This window comes from Fusarium redolens (genome assembly GCF_020744475.1).
Source record: "Fusarium redolens strain MPI-CAGE-AT-0023 chromosome Unknown BKA55scaffold_5, whole genome shotgun sequence".
Classification (NCBI taxonomy): Eukaryota; Fungi; Ascomycota; class Sordariomycetes; order Hypocreales; family Nectriaceae; genus Fusarium; species Fusarium redolens.
In genome coordinates, this window is record NW_025763668.1 from 1,989,318 (window position 1) to 2,008,391 (window position 19,074).

The 19,074-nt window shown below is 48.6% G+C and overlaps 5 protein-coding genes across 5 annotated transcripts; 4 read left to right on the forward strand and 1 right to left on the reverse strand.

Moving 5' to 3' along the window:
- Nucleotides 1–205: 205 nt before the first annotated feature.
- Nucleotides 206–1,795, forward strand: BKA55DRAFT_592299 (uncharacterized protein; the record flags this gene model as incomplete). Its single annotated transcript, XM_046195372.1, has 5 exons — nt 206–226; nt 524–1,035; nt 1,181–1,413; nt 1,482–1,688; nt 1,728–1,795. 5 exons carry the CDS (start codon nt 206–208, stop codon nt 1,793–1,795), a joined length of 1,041 nt encoding a protein of 346 aa, XP_046052292.1.
- A 171-nt stretch (nt 1,796–1,966) lies between these two features.
- Nucleotides 1,967–4,409, forward strand: BKA55DRAFT_301522 (alkaline-phosphatase-like protein). The gene is made up of 5 exons (XM_046185600.1): nt 1,967–2,506; nt 2,555–3,036; nt 3,086–3,572; nt 3,627–3,748; nt 3,799–4,409. Exons 1-5 carry the CDS (start codon nt 2,137–2,139, stop codon nt 4,141–4,143), a joined length of 1,806 nt encoding a protein of 601 aa, XP_046052293.1. The 5' UTR covers nt 1,967–2,136; the 3' UTR covers nt 4,144–4,409.
- A 926-nt stretch (nt 4,410–5,335) lies between these two features.
- Nucleotides 5,336–5,831, forward strand: BKA55DRAFT_687885 (NADH-ubiquinone oxidoreductase B18 subunit-domain-containing protein; the record flags this gene model as incomplete). The annotated part of the gene is made up of 3 exons (XM_046199130.1): nt 5,336–5,366; nt 5,441–5,565; nt 5,727–5,831. 3 exons carry the CDS (start codon nt 5,336–5,338, stop codon nt 5,829–5,831), a joined length of 261 nt encoding a protein of 86 aa, XP_046052294.1.
- A 1,575-nt stretch (nt 5,832–7,406) lies between these two features.
- BKA55DRAFT_537280 (transmembrane amino acid transporter protein-domain-containing protein) lies at nt 7,407–8,873 on the reverse strand (the record flags this gene model as incomplete). Its single annotated transcript, XM_046189893.1, has 1 exon — nt 7,407–8,873. The coding sequence occupies one exon, from the start codon at nt 8,871–8,873 to the stop codon at nt 7,407–7,409; it is 1,467 nt and encodes a 488-aa protein (XP_046052295.1).
- Nucleotides 8,874–14,672: 5,799 nt separating this feature from the next.
- BKA55DRAFT_506575 (uncharacterized protein) lies at nt 14,673–16,176 on the forward strand (the record flags this gene model as incomplete). Its single annotated transcript, XM_046187273.1, has 3 exons — nt 14,673–15,250; nt 15,553–15,795; nt 16,005–16,176. The coding sequence occupies 3 exons, from the start codon at nt 14,673–14,675 to the stop codon at nt 16,174–16,176; spliced, it is 993 nt and encodes a 330-aa protein (XP_046052296.1).
- Nucleotides 16,177–19,074: the final 2,898 nt, after the last annotated feature.

Sequence of the window (19,074 nt, forward strand, 5' to 3'; positions counted from 1 at the left end):
TAGCGACTATCGGGACCTAGCATCCGGCGAAAGGGTGAGAAGAGTGGAATATGTGCTTGAGCGTGTGTTTGCCGACGCTCAGCCTCTCAATTTATGCAGGCAACCGCTGGATTTTACACATTTGCCGACCTGCTTGTGCTTTGGTATAACGACCTTATACATACCTACCTATCTAGGTATTCACATTCAGAGGCTTCAGGCACCAATGCTGAGTGAAGTTCCTAGTGTTATATGAGGTGTCCTCCGATTTCTGGCACTGCAAGCCAGTTGCCTGACAGTATATGTGATTTCCTGCCACTTGCCAACGCCTGCACCTAAAGTTGTTTGCTCTTCTCCTCACCTCACATCTTCTTTCCTCAGGCGGGCCCTGATCTTTTCTTTCTCCTCCTCATCCTCAACCTCAACGATGGATGAACCCAATGACCATGCAATCGCCCTCAGCATGGCGCAGGTCGTTGAGGCCGACGCAGAGCTGATTGCCACCCTCATCCGTGAAGAGGAGCAGGCTAGACGAGACTACGAGTTTGACAGGCGGCTGGGCGAGAACCCAGATGCTATTCCTGAATCTGGTGATGGCGCTGACGATGGTGGGCTGGATGACGAAACTTATCGTACACTGCAAGCTTTCAACGTTGCTGTGCAGCCGGGAGAGAGCACTGCAGTTGAGACGGAACTCAGCCATGAAAAAACTCACGACGCCCCGAGTGCTGCTGGAGGAAATGAGACAGGTGTTGAGAGCGCTACTGGTGACGACTCACAGAGTGACGCCGACAACCAGAGCAACTACGCAGCTTCTCAAGACGACGGCTCCCAAAAGGACGAAGATGAGATCCAAGCAGAGGAAATCCAACCCGAAGAGCCCCAGGGAGAGCCAGATGCCGACAAACAAACAGGAACCCCTCGGGTCGCGTCCTCCGCTCCCTCCGAGCTACATGTCGAAACAGAGGAGTGTCTCTACTGCAGCGAGGAACTCCCCAAAGATGAGATTTTCGAAGCACCCTGCGCCCATGGAATGTGCCAGCCATGTCTCATCAAGTGCATTCAGACATCGATCAAAGACGAATCCCTCTTCCACCGAAATGCTGCGGAAAAGCCATTCCGATCGACACCGCAAATCCCTTGATTCCAGAGGACTTGTTCACCGAGTATGAAGACAAAAGAGAAGAACATGCTACTGCAGCGAAAAGACATGCTCTGCTTTCATACCCCTGCGATTCATTGAAGCTGGAGTTGCCCGCTGCACTCGCTGCGAGAAGAAGACGTGTCTCAATTGTCAGAGCAAGACACATCAGGGTGTTTGTGCCGATGACACTGAGTCACAAAGAGTTGTTCGTCTGGCCGAGGAACATGTATGGCGACGTTGCGAACAATGCAAGAACATGGTCGAGCTGACCCACGGCTGCTTTCATGTCCGTAAGTTGATTGGTCATTGTCTCACTCATCTTCTGTTCCGTACATATCTAATCATTCGTGTGATACAGCTTGTCGTTGCAAGTACCAGTTCTGCTATCTCTGCGGCAAACAGTGGAAGACTTGCGACTGTCCTCACTGGGACGAGCATCGCCTCATGATGCGAGCAGGAGAAATCGCCGCTGCACCAGCACAACTAGCGCGACCCAACGAGCCCATTGGATGCCGTCACCGAGACGTCTTTGACCGTGTGGACGGTGAACATGTTTGCGACGATTGTGGGTCAGAGATGCGGCAATCCATCTTCTCTTGCCCAGATTGTGACCTCGAGGTTTGCCATGACTGTCTCTACACTCGCCGACGCCAGTGGAGACTCCGACATTGAAGTTGGCTTATTCTTTAGCTTCCTCGGATCTCTCCGCCACTCGGATGCGAACTGGTGGGGGTTGTTAGTGGCTTGGGGGGAAATCTCATACAAACACTAACATTGACGCCATCGAATCGTTGCACAACACCATCCTACGGATAGAGCCATTACCTTCGATAGCGGTATTTCCGATAAATAATTCTTGTAGCAATGGATATTCAAGGAATTCATTAATAGATATTGCCCCTCTCGAGAAGAACATCAAAAGGTCAACTGATGAACCTTGTATCACCATCATCATCCTTTCAGTCTAGTAGGAGTGCACTTATATCCATTGACACCCTCGGCCACTCATTAATATGCGACCTCCAGCTTGGATACAGCCAGTGCTCTTGGCAAGTTCTCTGCTGGCACAAAATACCAATGCACTGTTCAACTTCGAGCCAGAAGACCAGGCCGTCCTGTCGCCAAACAACGACGCTGCAAAGAGCAAGCCAAAGACAAACATTGGTGTGAAGAAGAACATTGTCTTCATCCTCACAGACGATCAAGACGCTGTTCTAGACTCAGTCTCTTATATGCCCAAACTCAAAGAGCATGTTATTGATAAGGGCACATCGTTCGTCAACCACTTCACCACCACGGCCATCTGCTGTCCATCCCGTGTTGCACTTTGGACAGGGAAACAACCTCATAACACTAATGTCACGGACGTGAATCCACCGTATGGTAAGTTGAAGGATATAGTACTATTCGGATAAAATGCTGATCGAAAAGGTGGCTTCCCCAAGTTCGTCTCACAGGGTCTGAACGAAAACTACTTGCCTGTATGGTTGAAAGAAGCTGGGTACAACACATACTACACCGGCAAGCTATTCAATGCCCATACCATAAACAATTACAACTCTCCATACCCGGCAGGATGGACAGGAACTAACTTCCTCCTCGATCCGGGCACGTATGACTACTTAAATCCTATCTACCAACGCAACCAGGAGCCGCCAGTCCAACACAAAGGAGTGCACACTTCTGACTTGATTTCCAAGTATGCACATGATTTGTTGAAAGAAGCGATTGATTCCGAGAATCCATTCTTTGTGGCTATTGCGCCTGTTGCGCCGCACTCAAACGTGAACCTTCGGCGGCAACCTGGAAATCCGAGTGCACCTCTTATGACTATTCCTATTCCTCTTGAGAGACATTCTCATCTCTTTGAGGGGGTTCAAGTTCCAAGAACAGAGAACTTTAACCCGGATTCGGTACGTATTACTGAGACTTTGAGTAGAGCCAATGCTGACGGTGTAGCAGCCTAGTGGTGTGAGCTGGATTCACAAGCTGTCTCAGCTCAACGAATCATCAGTCTCATACCTTGATGACTTCTACCGTGCTCGTCTCCAGGCTCTGCAGGGAGTCGATGAGATCGTAGAGCAAGTAGCCAAGCAACTTGAAGACGCTGGCATACTTGACGAGACATACATCATCTACAGCTCTGACAATGGGTATCATCTGGGTCAGCACAGACTACCTCCTGGTAAAGAGTGTGGCTTCGATGAAGACATCCGCGTCCCTCTTTTCATCAGAGGTCCAGGTGTATCTTCCGGATTCGTTGAGAATGCCGTGACTACACACATCGACCTCGCTCCTACGATTCTCAGACTCGCAGGCGCGGACCTTCGTGGCGACTTTGACGGAACCCCTATCCCGGTGTTGCCCACTCAGGAGAACAAGCGACATGAGCATGTAGCCGTTGAGTACTGGGGCGGCGCCATCGCTGAGGGCGAGATTGGCGGTTTTGGTATTGCCAGGCTACCTTGAATGCTGAGTTCAATTTGCTGACGGAGTACTACAGACGGTAAAGGCCAGATCTTTGCGCCTAATAACACATACAAGGGCGTGAGGATAGTGCATGAGGACTACAATCTTTACTACTCGGCTTGGTGCAACAATGAGCACGAGCTCTACGATATCAAGGTGTGTTTGTCCCAATTTTTGTTGATCAGCTTGATACTCACATTGTTTAGACGGACCCGGGACAGTTGAACAACCTCTTCCCTCATGATGATGCGAAGTCCAGCGTTGCACTCCTGGGCACCACTACCCAACAAGTCCTCAATCGCCTGGATGCTCTCATGCTCGTATTGAAGTCTTGTAAAGGCAACACATGCATTGAACCTTGGAAGATTCTCCATCCTGAGGGTGACGTGGCGAGCTTGAAGGATGCTCTCCGGGCAAGGTTTAACGCCTTCTACAAGGAACAGGTGAAAGTTCGGTTCGATCGTTGCGAATATGGGTATTTGATCGATGCTGAGGGACCACAAGTTGGGTATGAGTATCGTGAGGGCCTGGAGTGGCATCATTGGACCTGAGGGGCTGTCTCGTGATAATGACAGCATTATTAGTGGTCTATACAACATGAGCTATAGCATCTCGTGGTGCTTCGAATAAACCGAGACCGCTCGCGAATAACAGGAACTATTCTCGATAATCCAACTAGCGTGGTTGATGAGTGGCACCAGACAAATCAAGAGTCAGCCTTTGTCGGCATAGGTTATAGCATCGCGACTCTATCACACAAGAGTGGAGTACCGCGATATGGTCTTTTGATGTCTTTGAGCTTCGCCAAAGCTGGGCATGCGCTGATGTCGTGTTGTTCTTACGTGATGAACAACTCGAGGGTTTTATACGGCGTCAGTGGGTGTCAACAAGCAGAGACCGGTTGAAGCAGGCCTTGGGGAGCCAGAAACTTGGGCCTTCGAACTAGGGTGCTAACAAAGCTTATCAAGGTGCCTCCCAAGTCTATCCTAAACTTACCTAGAGCTCTTTTGTCTCTTAGGCTCAAGGTCCTAAGTTTGCTTTCCCTCCCCCGACAGGCTCAAGCAGTTTGTGAGGAGTGTCGAATGGGCTCAATCCCAGGTGAACGGACGGTGCTTCTCGTAGGTCTACCGAAGCGTATACATATTGTTATGATAGCTTCCAGAAGCCTAATCGTTTTGATGGGCCTAAGATCCTTGTCGTGCCTAACGAACCATAAGTCAAAGCGTTGGTCGAGAGAGCTATCGGTGATGAAGTGCCAGATGCCAACGTGCTGGTTGACCGGAGGTAGAAGATCGTGACCTGAGTATTATATATAAGAGCAAGAAAACAAGATATTAGAAAAAGATGACGAATGGCATTGGGCAATTGTCTTGCTCATCTCTTCACCTTGTACGCCTGGAGCCGGTAGTGACCCGGCCCCACTGTCTCCGGCACGGATGAGGTTGAAGTTGCGATCATCTCAGACTCGCAACGAAGTCTACGAGATGACAGGCAGAATGATATTAAGAACAGAGCGCATTTAACAGTTCGAGAAGCATCATCGTTAAATCAATACCGTAGGAGGTGAACCGACGATTTAAAGTCGGCGTGGTAATTCACGAGCGTTGATTGGACAGCAATCACTTTCTGCCGGAAATACAAGGCACGAACCAACACTTCCGACCTTGAACCGAAAGAGTATCTCACGACAGCTCTGCCAATCCAAGACAACCTCACATCTCGAAGTCCAATTGATCAGCAACCATGGCTTCCGACGCAATCACCGAGCCGCGGCGTACGTACCGACCCGACAATTGATACTCGAGCGACTTTTTCCTACCGAATATCGACCGCTGACTTGCTGAGCAGAAGCGACCCGCGAGGAGATGCGCGATGCCAAACTCCCTCTGGCCTACCGAGACAGCTGCGCTCACCTCTTGATTCCTCTCAACAAGTGCCGACGGGATACGTGGTACGCCCCCTGGAAGTGCTCGGTAAGTCAATTACCCTTTTCCAGAGCTTGAGCCCAAAGAAGTCCAAGTCCGCGGCTACACCGAGCTCAGCCCAGCCAAGCTTCAGCCCAACAAAGAGCCGATCATTACCGAGATATCAATATCAATAAAAACACCATGCTTACGCTAGAGGGAATGACTAGGATGAGCGACATAGCTACGAGAAGTGCCAGTACGTCGAGTTCAAGAAGCGAGTCGCCAAGATGGACGAGTTGAGGGAGTCGAAGGGAGGTGCACGAAGCAACTAGAGGACCAGACAAATATTCCCGGGTATAGGGCCGGGCCGGAACTGTACATTTACCAAGTCAATGTGTTTGACAAGAAAACCGGAATAGAAAGAGGCATCCCACCTGAAATGAAACGCGATCAAGAACAAGACGAACGAGAAAAACGAAATTGTGAAATGATGGCGGAGCCTACATGGCGTGAACAACTGGAATCGATGGGCTAATGGAAATAGGCAAGCGAAGGCGTTTGGGCAGAGCCTCATGAGATGCTGATGCGCACTTCCACGGCATAAGAGAGGGACCGGCAAAGAGTGGAGGAACAGTGGGACTTGGGAGTTGAATAGTGACAGGAATAAGAGCACGACTTGCAATGTCGCAGGACATCGTGGCGGATAATACCCTGTCTGGACCGGCACAAGACGACAAATACGCCGACGTGGTGTTGTGCGGGCTCCAAGAGGTCCAAGGGGGAAAGTTATATAACGAGGCCATGAGCCACCGGGAGATTGTGAAGTTGAGTTGGGGGATTGTCTGACAGGTTGAGTTGTGGTGTTTTCCATGATTTCCTCTCATCTGTTGCCTGAATATCACCAACTTTTTTGTTCTTCAGTGCGTTGATCATCTATCGGCAGTTGGTTTCCGCAGAGCCTCAACACCAACATTATCTATCGCCAAGTTCTTATCGATTGCTGATCGACAGCTTGAGCCTTGGTCATGGCTTTGAGAGTCACGATAAGATATGGACGAGTTTTGCCGCTGTGCTCAGCCACTTGATGGCTGAGGCATGAAACTGATGATCAACACGAACACCGGAATTCGTCGGCTCAAGAAAGACACAAGGGGATGCCACAGCTCCTTTTCCCTTCATCTTGCACGCGATAGGGCAGATGATGATGAGTCGTGGAGCTTATTGCGAGTGGCATGGTCCCAGCGCATCACGAGTCAGATCATATTCACTTCAGCCTCACAGGTGCAAGTTCCAGGAGGCTTATGCCCTGAAAAGAGCCGCATGCAGGCGGTTCTAGCAAAGTTTTACGCTATGCAAGGTCCCACTCGCCCCAAAGCCAGGCAGTCAGCGGGTGGCTTGGCGGCAAATCCACTTTAGCATCCGAACATCCTGGCAATGGAACCACATTCAACGTGATTTCCTTTAGATGAGATCCACTACCGATCCATCAAAGATTCAGGCAAGCAAACCTTGTGTCAACGACGATCCACTACCGACCGGTTTGGCTCGGGATATATCACTGCCATCAACCGGCCCGGTTGTGAGCATCAACTCGGCCGGCTGTGGATATATATCCCAGGCTCGCGTCTTGGGATTTACTGCCAAGACTACTACTACGGAGTCTCCGGTGACTTCACAACAACACAATTGGATCACCACACGTTACGTGGAACCACTATTTGATTTCTCTTATATAACAGTTTCTAACAAACGCTGAGTGAAAATAACATGACACACATATACAGGGATGACAGCATTCAGGAGACGATACCAACGTAATGCTCTTACAAAGAGTGAAAGAATGATTCCCGCTGTCTAAACGAAAAAATAACTGGATACTTTACTTCATACACGAGTCCGAGACCTGCTCAGAAGAGGGCATTGCTTCCGCAATCGAAGACGCCCTGGATGGAACTAGAGTCGTTGGCAAACAGGTCCAACAACTCCGTGATAGATGACCACAGACCAGCCGCGTTCATAAAGATCGAGATTGCGATGAGGAAGGCGTTGACACAGGTCAACAGGATCTTGGTGGGGCTGGCAAACATCTGGTGCCAGTTCATGTGGAACCAGAATACGGCGCTGAAGCCGAAGGTGAACCACGAGATGGTAGTCGCCGAGGCAATAGACAAGATAGAGTCGAACACGGGGATAGCGTTGGAGAGGATGAAGCAGAGAGCCCAGAAGACGGTCACGATGGTCATCCAGATGGACCACGAGCGAACATTGTTGGCAGTCATCTCGCTCTGGAGCTTGAAATGCTTCATCACCTGGACGTACACGTACTTGATTCCAGTGTGCCCAAAGGCGAGTCCGGTGGACAGAACAGCGGGGAGGACAATGCCATAGGCGATCTTGGCAATGGTCTCTGAAGCCGAGCCGAGGGCAGGCGAGACAGTGTACTCACCAGCAAGACAGTAGATGGCAATAGCCACGATAACGTAGAAGGTGATGGACACAATCTCCAACCAAGCAAGGGCAAAGCCAAAGTCCTTGACAGGGTCGATCATCTCAGCCATGTAAGTGACGAAGTTGATGTTGCCAGAGTAAGCGTAGCAGATCTTGAGGCACGCGTTGAGACCAGAGCGGAAGTCGGGGTTCGCAACGATCTTGATGTCCTTCTTCCAGCCGACGGGCGCAGCGCTGGGGTTCTTGATTCCGAGGGAGATCATGACCAGCACCGAGGCGGCGATGACGGAGACCATGCAGGGGATGCCGGACTGCGAGACGAACTTGGAGGTTCGGGGCGCGCAGAGGACCCAGCAGCAGAGACAGCCCACGCCGATGAAGCCCACAGTGCAGATGGAGTGGCTGGAAATAGTGTTGAAGGCGATAGAGAGCGTGACACTCGCCGAAGCAGCTGTCATGATCACCTGGACCAGCAAACCGATTCCAGAGGCGATAGCGAGAGGACGACCGCCAACAACACGGGTCATGTCAACGACGTTCAACACATGAGGATGTCTTCCAAAGAACTGCTTCAGCACAAAAGCAGTATACCACGACAAAAGACCAATGCCAATAATAGCAATAAGACCAGGAATAATACCCATGGTCTTGAGAACGCTGGGTAACGACAATACTCCGAGACCGACTTGGTTGGTCAGCAGAGCGAAGGTGGTGTCCCATTTTGTCATGTTGCGAAAGTTTTTTGAGCCCTCGCCGCCGCCGAAGCCATTGTCTACGACGGGGACGTTGTGGGCGGAGTGAAGATCTATGTCGTGGCCTTTTTCATTGTCGATGGGTACTTTCTCTTTGCTGTTGGTTTTGCTGGAGTCGTGGCCTTGGTCTGAAGGGTAGATGTCGTTGTGGACGTCTTGAGGATATGTAGACATGATGGGCGGTTGTATGTAACTGTGCATGTATGTGTATATGTGTATATGGGTATATATTAATTAGACTTGCTTGCTTAGGGAGTACACATGAGTTATGATATATGATGGATATATGAGATGGATGAGGAGGGAGGGAGGATGAAGTGCAAGTTGAACACAGAGATGGAAGAGGAATATATAAGATAGAGAAGATACTGAGCAGCAGGGAATCCAAGAAGCTAAGCGTAGGTCGGATAAGAGCTCGGAATTCCCTCATTAAGCTCCGCGTAGAAAATGGGTTCTGGCCGTGCTTTGCTTGGTATTTGGGGGGGTTCCACCGAGATAGGACTTGTAGTCGGCGAAAGGGCAGCCTTGGATTTCTGGGGAGACCCTCTCTCTTCGCCGTACCTACGGAGTACAGTAGTCCCTTGGGGGCAAATCTGTGCCTTGTTCTTCCTTTCGTACCTAACTTAGCTTGTGTATGAGGTAACAAGTCAGCTGTGATGACCATCTCGTTGCTCGAATCTCCCCATATGTGGATTCTCTCTCGACACTTGATACTGCACCGTAGAGTAGGTAGATGCAGGACCCTGGGGGGAACACTCCACGTTCATTGAGGGATTACATGGGGTATCACGGATTCGAATTGGATTTCTGTTAGGTATTTGCATGGTGCAATTGATGGAGTAAAAGCTGGGGACATGGGAAAGGGATCAGAGTGGTGGAAACGCGCTAGAAGGCAGTCATGTTACGTACATGACAATTCAACCCCATTGACATGCTAGGACTGGACCGGTTTGCCCGTTGTTTTGGGGCTATACATCCGGGCCGTTAGTAATGACTGATCTGCAAGTGTTGGAGTCTGCAATGGATAGAGCTGCTGTCATCACTCGGTAGTTATAGGGTCTATCATGAATGATCTTCATCATGGTATCCAAGATGATACTTCATGATGTCTGTACTCCAAGGTCTTGTTATGATTTAGTTCTTCTCATGAGCTGTGAGGGACCTCTTGTTGTTCGCCTCTGAATTGTGGTTCCAATAAGCTTGGCTACACTCATCCGAAAAAGGCAATTATGCTACAAGTTACCTAGTTTCAAAACTCTTTTTTTCACTGAATTCGAGGCTGACGGGTGCGTTACCGAGAGAGGGTTAAATCCGCAGCATGGGCCCGAGGTGGAGATTCCACTGTATATCCTTTTCTGGCCTCTTTTTTCCATAGTAATTTGGTACTTTCTTAATATGTCTGATGTTTTAATGATCATGCCATTCACCGCGAAAGGGCATGCATGGATTTAGGTTGTTGTTCTTGTGTTTCTCTTATGATATGAAAAAGGTTGCTGCTGTTTTTGCCACGCCAAGAATTGGGGCTTGGAGGTGCGGAACAAGGGGATGGATGTCTTGTTTTGGGGAATTTTGAAGAGATTTTTGGAGATGCATTCAGATTACAGGGATGTTGTCCACTGAAAGATTGCCTATAACTGTTTTTCCTCTTCTGAAGAAACAGCCAACTGGTTCATTGAGCATACAGTATTGAGCAATCATGGTAATCACGAGTCAAGGAAAATATGTGTTACTGAGGAATAAGCTTATTACAATGTCATGCAAGAGTCAGTCACTGCGGCTTATTCTCAGCGCGGAAAATAACCCCAAGCATCCCTGTCCTTCATGTCGTCATCCCTAATCCCTGACACGCACCGCACCTCTTTTGCCTCAGGGGTTCGTTCATCCTGCACGCACTGCAAAAAAGCAACAGACTTCTAGTCGAATTCTAGAAGATATGGCGTGGGGCGTTCCGTGACATGATATTCGGTCTGAGTCCGTTGCCAAGAGAACACGGCTTGAACTTTTTATTCTGCTGAACCTATTAATTCACGCGTTTTGATCTTGGCAATGAAGAGTGAGATGGTATATTACGAGTCACTCGGCTTTTACGTACAATAAACAAGACCTATCCATTGTCCCCATGGGACATCTCCATATTCCCCCAGCAATTTCACCTCGGGATATCCGGGGCACTCCAGCTTTTGTCTCTTGGCTATTGGAACGTTGTGTGTTTGGAGAATGTTCTATTCAACCGAGTTATTATCGACAGACGTGACCTGTGCGTTGAGGTAATGCCGATGTCTGAATCATGCTATTTCCTAAATGGTACACTACAGTCTCTGCCGCCGGCAGCTAAATGGGGTGTCTTCCGTGTCGCTGCCGGTTCTTGTTTGACCCTGTAGATCTGGTAAATTCTGCGGCTTACAGGGGTAGACTGTGCTAACGCATCATTCGATGCGAGTTCATCACTTGGGTAGAAAGGAACACATCAAGATCGTCGTTGTTTCTGGAAGGAATCGACGAATAACGGCTCGACTATCGTCGGTTCAAAAGCAAAGATGATAGTCACTCCCATAGCCTCTCATATATTGTGGACTAAAGACAGTGATATCATCTCTTCATCGGCCCTCTGAATCGTTATGCATCAAGCCGCCTCGTACCGAAGCTTGGCTTCTCAACATGGCAAGTATCATCTCCCCAAGCATCCGTCAATCTCCCAAGGTCTTGGCCGGTAAGAATATCCGGCCTCCCCAAATCACTGCAGATCCTGAATCCTCATGTTACAAAAGGACATCAAAAAGCATCATCATAACCGCTATGATAAGTAAATGTGTGATAATCTGGATGCCTATCACATCGCATCACAGCATTGGGCCTCATGAGGGTCTGAGCATAAATCAAGTCCCCATCGCTTCAGCGGAAAGAGTCGGTCTTTCTCGCCAATGCTTCTCCGCTTCTAAAGGAGTACTGAAGGCTTCATGTCCAATAAGCTTCATTGAGAGCGTTTTTGTCCGTGCTGATATCCTCGCCGATGTGTATATGGCCCGAATGTTCTCCATACAGAACCGGCTTCAAAGCCGGCGATACCCTCTCGCACGAGTTATGCTTTGCCACGATGCTTTAATTACGTATGGAGTCTTATCGGTTACTTGGTATCGAGGTTCGGGACGTCAAGGGTCTTGATTCATTCCGCCGGGGAAGTGATGAAGAATGTCGTTCCGAAGTGGAAGCAGGGAGATGTTTCCCATTGCGTTGATGGAGATCTTGATGCCCCATAAGATGGCGTGTATCAATCTCATGACTTGATCATATGACCGCTTCAATTTCTTACGTTAGCTGAAAGGCGACACTAGCTTTGACGATGTCATCAAGGCTGAGTCTGGCATCAATATCATCAACATGGTGGAGATTTTTACGATTGTGGACAGTTCAAACGTGGGATGAAACATTGAGGCTTCATTTGTTCTTCATGAGGAGTTCATACAATGGTTCCGGGTTCTAAATGGTATATCCAACATGAGATATCCTTGTTAGGTGAGGTCTTAAATCGCATCTTGGACCAGAATGTGAACTCTCTAACTCGGACGGTGGGATGTTTCTCAGTTTTAACTTTATCATCAAACCCAAAAGAACCTTTGATCAGGTCAAAAGATCGTCTCACCATATTTGGGCATCAATAACTAGTTCCTCTGTCGTGAAAATTGAGCCAGGGGAAGCTCCCGATCCCTCAAGTCCTCTAGTTTCACTGACTTTCGTCCATCCACTTGATGCACTCAACTTCTGCCGGTCTCAGAAGCTATCTAGATTGCTTTTTGTCATCAATGGCATGAGTTTAGTCTCTCATTTTTCTAATATCACCCAGATGCTACAGGTCCCTTGTGATGAGCTGGATCTGGAGGTGGTGCTCGACAGCTGCCCTGAACAACGCCTCCTTCGATAATGAACAGAAGCTTAGTCTCGCCCGGTATCAAGACATCGGTTTCCATATCTTTATTTTGGCTTCTGTGTGAGATATCAGAGGGTCTTGATGAGCTGTTAGGAAAAGAGACGGTGCTAACTCGACGAGTCTCTTCAAAGCTGCTTAGAGTCTTTCTCGCCAAGCGTAGCATCACTTAAACCCATCGTACGCTGCGACCTCTACCGCTCACCATACTTGCTCTAATTGTACATCACGCATATAATCTATTTTACTGCAGAAAGTGGTTGTTTTCTAGCCATCAGCTGATCTTGAAAGTCTTGCGTTGTGTCGTGGCAGGGCCAGGCTCAGGGACTGTCTGCCCGCTTGCAAGGAGCTTTACTCCAACTCTTTACTCGCTTCGATGCCCTTCATTATTTTGTCTCAGAAGACAAAAACGCTTCTAACATAGGTCTCAGACCAGGCGCATGTGTCCGTCTCGTACCCTTCTCGGTGACGACCATGTCACGGCAGCCGAAGAGCTCATAGTGAATTCTTCACTCAAGGCATGAGCCACTAGAACCTACCTCGTGGGCTATTGAATTTTCTTCCCAGCTAACCTTCTCCACTTTGTTAATCCCTCATGTTCGTCGTGTTTCTCAATTACTGGAGTGATAGGTAATGGACAAGGCTGACCTCCGCGAGAGAAAACTGAGGGTCAAGTCTTACTTTACTGCTTTCGATGTTAGATTGTTGGATATAGCAGTTACTCCTATCTTCAATACACCCTTTCTTCTTGCAACTGTCGTGATGTAGTATTTGTGTTAGTATCAATTCTTATAGGCAAATGGACAGTTCACTCGCCTTAGTCAGACTACAAGCTGCTTTCTTGGGTGCATGCCAAACGTCTTTACGACATGAAATTTTGACTGGCGGACACTTGGAGAGGACTAGCAATTATTCTTGTAATTTCCATTCGCAAAATTGCTGCGACTTTACAGCCAGTTGGTCTCGGACAAGCCAAGCCCACCACTAACTGCCTCACCCTAGACGCCAAATTATAGCCGATATGCGGTGATAGTTTCTTGGAAGCTCATATGCCAGGTACTTGCATGGAGAGAGACCGAGTAGGTTAACAGTCCGAAAGGAACTAGCTTGCTCAGGTTCAGCTCTATTGTTGAGTCCCCCAAGTCTCTACATATCATCATACAGCAAAGGATCTGGTTTCTTAGAGTGACTGGATCTTCTCTACACGCCAATACGCCACTTAGTCATTCCAGAGATGAGGTTGAGGCACCAAGTCGATGGTGCCCAAAAGTGCATACCTATGCGTCAAGTAAGAACACATTGAGAGTCCTGGCTCTATCTTGTAGGCTTGCATAAGCATTGTCCAAAGATTTAACCAGCATCAGGCTCAAGAAGCACCTTGCCTCATCAAGTTCATGACTGTATGCTTCACTTATGTCCCTTAAAAGCAACTCAAGAGAAATATGAGGTGAGGGTTGAACTTCTTGACCAGTCAAGAGATACTACTCAATATGTCTCCCATCTGCACCGGACCCCAGAGTTCACCTGATGTGTACCTGAACACCTCAACATGACCTGCTCAATGAATGTAGAAGCCTTATTGTGTAATAGAATATTAATTTCACGTATATTTTGTCTCCGGGTTCTCTGTTCTTAACAGAAATGATGGCGCATCGGCCATGGTGTTGATCAAGGTGAACTCATTAGGTTGGAGCAAACGAAGAGCACATTCGTCGCAGACAGAATCGTTCGGAGCTCAATCTCGAGGACATCAAAACGTTCACAACAATTAAGAATGAGCAGAAGATCTACGACGTTAAGACTTAGAGGGCATGATAGGAAACCGATGTGAAATGTTGTGCCATCTCAACCCTAGGCTGATATATAGGGTAATCACCCTCCGCCCATGTCGACAACTCACATCTCAACGTAACATCCATAACAACTGAGTATCATCCGGCACAACCGGAAAGTCAATACCTCAACTCCCACCCACCCTTAACCTCTTACATCTCAATAGCCATCAAAGCGCGCTTCAAAGAAAAACCACCCCAGAGAAGAAACACCACAAAATGGGCTCATCAGACATCCCACCCCCCTCAGCACCACCATGGCTCATCCCCGCCTCAACAGCCTGTCTCTCCCTCGGCATAACATTCTGGCTGATCGCCTACATCCTCATGATCCGCCGCTCACTAGCAACCCACGCGACGCCCGCACCTCTCGTCGCACTGGGTCTCAATCTAGGATGGGAAGTAGTCTACGCTTTCGGTGTATGCGAAGCACCCATTGAGACATACGGCTTCATGCTCTGGCTTCTTCTCGACATCGTTGTTCTCTACGCCACGCTTAAAACAGGCCCTAGGTCGTTTTCTTCAAGTCCGCTTATAGCGAAGAATGTCGCGCTGTTGCTGTTTCTGGTATTTGTGGCAGGTGTCGTGAGTAATGGATTGTTTGTCTGGTGGTGGCTTAAGGAGCCGCATAGAGGGTATGGCATCAAATGGGGGAAGAATTGGAAGGGGCTTGAGGCGAGAGATACTACTGAGTTGGCATATTGGTCGGCTGGTGTGGCGCAGATGATATTCAGCGTTTCGGCGTTGGCTATGCTTCTTCAGAGAGGTCACTCTGGTGGACAGAGCTATGCAATTTGGTGAGTCTTTCTTTTCCTATATGCAATTGTTGGTTCTTGCAAAGGGCGTGTCTTGATACATGTTGTCTCGTCATCTCATCTATCATATTCATGCTCTCTGATCCCGAGAACCCGGAAGATTACTGCAAAATCGCGTCTCAGGTGAGAGCGGTCTGCTAAATAAGGACGCGCAAGCAATACCGACAGATTGTTTACCAGTAGGATTAACATCCACTTGTTGTCTCATGATGACAACCTAGAAAAAGCAACCTCAGAACAAACACTGCATTCACAACTAAGCCATGCTGACATCTCACTTCTAGGTTCTGTCGCTTCGTTGGCACTGTCATGGGTCTGCCCGTGTCTTGCTTTTTGTTGTGGTGGTACTGGCCCGAGGCTCACGGCTTTGTTTTCCATCCCCTTGGTGCCTTCTTTACTGGTACCTCAGTCATTTGTGATTTGGCGTATCCTTTTCTGTTGGCCTATGTTCGAACCAGGGAAAGAGTCTTGCCTGATGGAAGTCTGGTAGACGGAAGACTCGAGGCTGAAACAGAGAAGAAGCAGCAGTAGAAGGCGTGACGAGGTATTGAGGCGGAATGATCGATGAGCTGTTTGGTTGGACAACCACCATGAAGCCCTACAAGCCTATATTGGGTTTGCAATCTAATTTGGTTAATGAGGCATCCTGTCGCGGAAACGGTAAGCCACCTGGCTGAGGGGGCAACAAGACAGAAGTGATTAATTACATGTCTGGTTTCAGATGGCTTCGTCAAAGTAGCATCGAGGAAATCCTTGACATCCTGTATAATTATGATTTGCCCATCATATCAAGGATACTCGCAATTATCGGTGTCCATTGTAAATGCGATGCCAATCCCTCGATTTCACCTCGCGACGCGATCAAGCACTTCCAATCCACGCCACGAGGCGCATCTCACGCACGGTAACACTTGTGATCGCCGCTCACACTGCAATATCAGATCCGGGTACCGGGAATATCTTTTCTATTATGATTGATTCAACAGGGTCAATGACCAATAAGAGATTGACGGAAACATCTCTCAGCCGCCTTAGCTGAGATCATATCACGTCAATCGAGCTTAGCTCTCCACAACGTCTTATTCTTCTCCTCAAGCCATGGCGCCTGAACGCAACGTGATGAGCGCCCTATGCAGCTTTCCCTTTAGCGTGACGGGGGGTCGTCCCTGAAGTCCCGAATCGTGGCTTTTTTTTTGTTGAGATGTGATAGCTCCAACGGTGTAAGCCTCGACTAACAACTAGGTTCAACCTAGAAACACAATGAATAAAGAAAAAGCAACCTCTTGTTTGCTCATCACCTGACATCGAGACAATGTGAAGCATGGCTATATATCGAGTTCATTATTCATGATCCACATGTTACGCTGACATTGGGACGGGGCTGAGATTGAGGTGAGCTGGAGCTGGGATTGGATGCAGAACCAACAGTTGTGTCGACCAACACACCAATAGCAAAGCCGCAAGAGAGAAGCAAACTCGGTGGACACTTGTCGCGCGATAACCAGTTTCTCAGCAAAGAAAACTCATCGGGTTTTCGATACACCAATCGCAACTCAGTCCAGCATATCGGTAACGAAAGAGAAGTCGCCAACATTCAGCGTGCACATGGCACGAGATCGCGATCAGCGTGATATCAAGCACCCGTGTCTCAAGGCATCGAAGTCGCCGTAATCTATGCTTGCTGTACCTCCAGAGAGAAGTTTGCACTCGGACATTTCCCATGTCTAAAAACAGAGTAAGTGATTCGTTAAGACAAAACTGTTGTCGAGATCGATATTACGATCCAAGACATTGTCTAGACATCTGATCAATGAATACCAGCCTTGTCGCAGAAACGCTCAATGCACTCATTGCACCAATAGACGCAACTCTACGTCAATGCTAGAGGGACACCATATGGTCAAATCACATGCTCACGGGCTTGTGCGGGTGCAAGCATCATGACATGACAATAAGGGGCCAGGGTGTGCTGAATCTCCATCCATCGTGGAGAAAAAAAGTCTCAAGTGCTTGCATGTTGGTAAGACCGCACGATACCACGATCACGTTTTGCATAACTCTTTTTGGCCCGACGTAAACAACATCCGTCATTTTAATTCTCCGCTGCAAGCGAACCGACCGGGAGATGATGACAGAATATCCGAAAGGGTGTGGCACTTGTCTGTGCAGAGAACGCATATAATGCCGCATTTGTGGTATCATGGTCATGGTCTTCGCGAGCTTGACCGGTCTGTGACAATGTACGTCTTTTCACTCTTTGGGAAGCATGAAATCTCGGAGTTTGCTCGAAAGCAGCAGGGTGTGCAGAGAGCCCATGTACCAGGAATAATTAAAGAGAGAGAGTGCAGTACAGGGCGGGTGAGGTGTATCAAGAACTGCAAGTCGACGATTTAGGAAATAGGTGATGGACGACCGTTTGAAAGTATGAAACTAGAGAAGGTATGCACTTACAGGGCTTGTATGCACGTGTCATGTGCAGCGCTAATGCATCTATCCGGCACTTGGCTTTTTCCTGGCCCCTGGCTACGATCCCTCTGGCGTCAGCGTGGAGATGGTCTGTGGCTGCCAACCTAAAAGAATCTGTCAATTGGCAAATCCCCATGTTATAATTGTGGTGCGATATCAATGATGCAACTCGCCAGAGATCGGCTACTGTCGAGCGCCAGAACTTCCTCTTGCAATGCTAGCTTGCGCTTGCGATGAGAGGACTCCAGACGCTTTGATCTTGCTCAGGCACGAACGCTACGCCCTTTGCCACAGTTGACATCAATAAGAGTCATCGTCATTATGCACCCCTTACTAAGAACTTCAGACGAGACGCTTCACTAAAAGTTAATATTCGGTCCAGGCTCATACTAACAAGGAAATCCCCTGGATAAACGGGCCTCAGATCCTTCCTGCCAAGGTGATCATATTTTGCCTCCCTTCAACAATTGCAAATCACCGTCACATATACGGTAATTGAGGGGACCAAGGTATTACCTGCACCTCGGTTCATCGGATGCGGGTGCTGTCTGTCGATACATGGATGCATCACGGCTCCAATAGAGCAGGTGTGTCAGCAGCCCTGCCACGCTGCATGTTGCATGCTGGCACTGCGTTACAATTGGACTCTCCATACTCCATACCGGTGAGCCTTGTTGTGGGGTAGATGGCCTCATGGCGGTACTTTCGGGGCTTTCAGGCGCAGCCAATTCTTTCAATCTCGGCGGCTTTTGTATGTACAATCCTGGTGGCATTCAAAATTGGCTTATTGTGTCGATCCTGCAGTCCTTCAAAGAGCCAACCTTATGATAGTGTTGAAGTGGTCACAATCGCAACCACAATCTGCATGCTGAAATGTCCCCCGAAATCCTTTAAGGCAGCTAGATACCGTCTATTCGGAACGTAATGCCTCTTCTTGGAAGATTATCCCACGCCTGAGCTAAGGTTGGAATCATCAGATGTCGTGGGGTCTAGAGCACGTGGGAAGATTGAGTTGATATCTATCGCCCAGACAAAGGCTACCAACATGATGATTTGGGTGATAACATGACGAGATAGCATCCGAGATAGTTTCAGAGTGTAATAGCAACCATGATGGTCTTGTCTCGACCCAATGCGTATCATGTCATCTCCGTCCTCCGTTCCCGATACCCCGCCATCCTTGCTCGCTGTAGAGATTTTGACGTGATGACACCCACCGAATGCGGGATTCGGGTTCGGATCACAGACCTCGGTGGCTGTTAAATGCTCTCTCAGCCAGGGCCAAAAGACAAAAGACCATGTCTGAAGCAATCACCATTTGATCGGTGAGAAGAACATCC